General features: G+C 35.4%; 1 protein-coding gene across 1 annotated transcript in view; it reads right to left on the bottom strand.

Moving 5' to 3' along the window:
- LOC140935463 (pyroglutamylated RF-amide peptide receptor-like) overlaps positions 1–1766 on the bottom strand; it is a 9559-nt gene extending 7793 nt beyond the window's left edge. The window contains exons 1-2 of the mRNA XM_073385014.1: positions 1495–1766; positions 809–914 (exon numbers count right to left, since the gene is read on the bottom strand). Of these exons, the coding sequence (XP_073241115.1) occupies positions 809–890 (82 nt within the window). The 5' untranslated portion in view covers positions 891–914; positions 1495–1766. The remainder of the gene's footprint in view (positions 1–808; positions 915–1494) is intronic.
- Positions 1767–2317: the final 551 nt, after the last annotated feature.

The raw sequence follows: 2317 nt of genomic DNA, 5'->3' as shown, positions 1-2317 counted from the left end.
TTATACGTTTAAGTTATCACGGGGATATCTTAGCTGGATATAGAGCTAATTCTAACGATAGTTATGAAAAATAAACTCCTAAGTTTTAATCCAGGCATTACTGCCCGCGATATTTTTCGATTTGCACAACATGCGTAAGATTGAAATAGAGTTATTTTCCTTTGTTTATATTATCTCTTTGTTCGCATCAAAGAACTGTTTGTTTTAAATTCCTAATAGTTAATAGTTGGGTGAAAAACGCCTCCTAAAGCAAAGCAAACAGACTTTATAATGTATTTTAGGGTTTAAAATGGAGCAAGTAAGCTAAATGAAATCGCATGCGTTGAAAAATCATGATTCAGTTTTAATGTTAGGTCTTTTATAAAATATAATTTTCCCTGACTAACACCCAGCATATTTCTTCTTAAAAAAACTGGCCTCTTTTTTGTACGGTTTTTTATCATAAAAATACCAAAATGTAATAAATGTCTTATATTTAATAAAATAATGCTAAGAGTTCAGCTCCAAATTTCATTGCCAGAATACTTCAAAACCGTTAGAAATAGGAAAAATAAATTAGGAATCTCGAAGTTCGCGGTCGGCTTAACGCCTTAGCCCTTTATATAACATTCCTAAGAAAATATTTTGAAACACTGGCTTGCTCGTAATAGCTACGGTGACTTGCTATTCGTTACTTGAGTTTTGTGGCATGAAAACGCACTTATTTTTGCCGCTTTTGATGTTAGTAAAATTTTGTCTTTCCTGCCAAAGTACCGTCCCCTGGATTGAGAAATAGCTAAGATACTGTCTCAGTCTAATTCAAACTTACCCAACAAAACTACAGCTGCAACGAATTCACCACCATCAGTTGTCCAAAGGTCATAAATGGTACTCATGTTAGAGGATGCCATGTCTCTCGGTCCCGGATTCCCACCCTAAAATGTCATGAAATAAATCAGTCGATAAAAAAAACCCTTTCCTGATGGGCTTAGCTCAGTTGCGTGCTTACTGAACAGTTCAACGAGTCCGTGTCACGGTCGGTTCTGCTTCACGCAGCATAACTTTCACGCTAACTTTTTTTGTTCATCTCTCAACTCCGGTCGTTATTAGGAACTCCCTGTGGAAATATCAACCGTTTCTAAATGGTGTCAATATGGCTATCAAATAAAATTAGCATTGTCGGAATTATTCTGTTAACTAACTCAAAAAGCTAAAAAAGATTCATGACATCCCTGACTGAAGATTTTGTTGCCGTGGTATTCGATGACAAACACTGACGCAGTGTTATGAAGTCTTCACGGGACAGCTAATGTGGGGACATAGTGACTTTGAGCTACATGGGGAGTTTGTGACCTTCTGAAAGCTTGTTTTCTAGTCTGTCGGGCTAGAAAAAACTCGTGTCAAGAAACTCTATATATTTACTTTAACAGAGTGTTTCGCGGAGTGTTGGTGTGGGGAAACTAAATTTATGTAGTTATCTAAAGACAAATCCCTACAATCTTAGTTAGAACTAACCTGAGTGAAACCAACTGTTTATGTTTTTAAAAGTGTCTCCCGGCTTTCTCAAAGCTGTTGTTGAGCGTGTTGTTAGCCTTTCGTTTTATATGGATGAGTGAGTCTAATATAATCTTAGCGGAACCGAAATCATATTGCTGAGGCTATGCAAATTGCCTTACCGTGGGCCGAAGACTTAAAAAATATTTGAAAATTAGAAATCAAATGAAAATTCTAGCTGAGAAAGTTAATTACTTGCTTTAAAGCCATTAATCAATTGAAATAGAAATAAATGATAATGAAATTTCGACCAAATGAATGCAATAGTTGACAGGAAGAACCATTAGCACAAAGCACTGTTGGCAAATAATATGAATACTTAACAATAAAAACCTCTTAGCGACGTGGATCAAATAGGAGCCAAATAACAATCAAAATACTTATTCAACATGCTTAAGATAATGACAACTGACAAGAACACATTACTGTTTGGAAAGCAATATCAAAAGTGGGTTTTTAATGCTTCTAAAAGCCGTTCTTAAAAAGGTCACGTGTAAGTGGGATTATAATAGTCTTTTAAAAAATGCAGTGTAATAAATTTGCAATTAAAATATGCTGTGGTTATTAAACTTTTGTCTGCTATTAGCAAAGTTATCTTTCACATCATATGACATTTATTCATCTGTCAGGTAACACAAAAAAGTGCCAAAAGTCTGAATATTATTTATATGCAGTCAGTTTTTTCGTATCCTTTGTACTGATTCCCACATCCGGTCTTGCAACTACTGCGATCAGTACAAACACATTAGAAACGATAAGCACAAACTGGCTGCATAACCGGCCC

This window comes from Porites lutea, chromosome 1 (assembly GCF_958299795.1).
Source record: "Porites lutea chromosome 1, jaPorLute2.1, whole genome shotgun sequence".
NCBI classification, from domain to species: Eukaryota; Metazoa; Cnidaria; class Anthozoa; order Scleractinia; family Poritidae; genus Porites; species Porites lutea.
The sequence above is the reverse complement of the archived record's forward strand: the minus strand, read 5'-3'. Positions and strand labels throughout refer to the sequence as shown.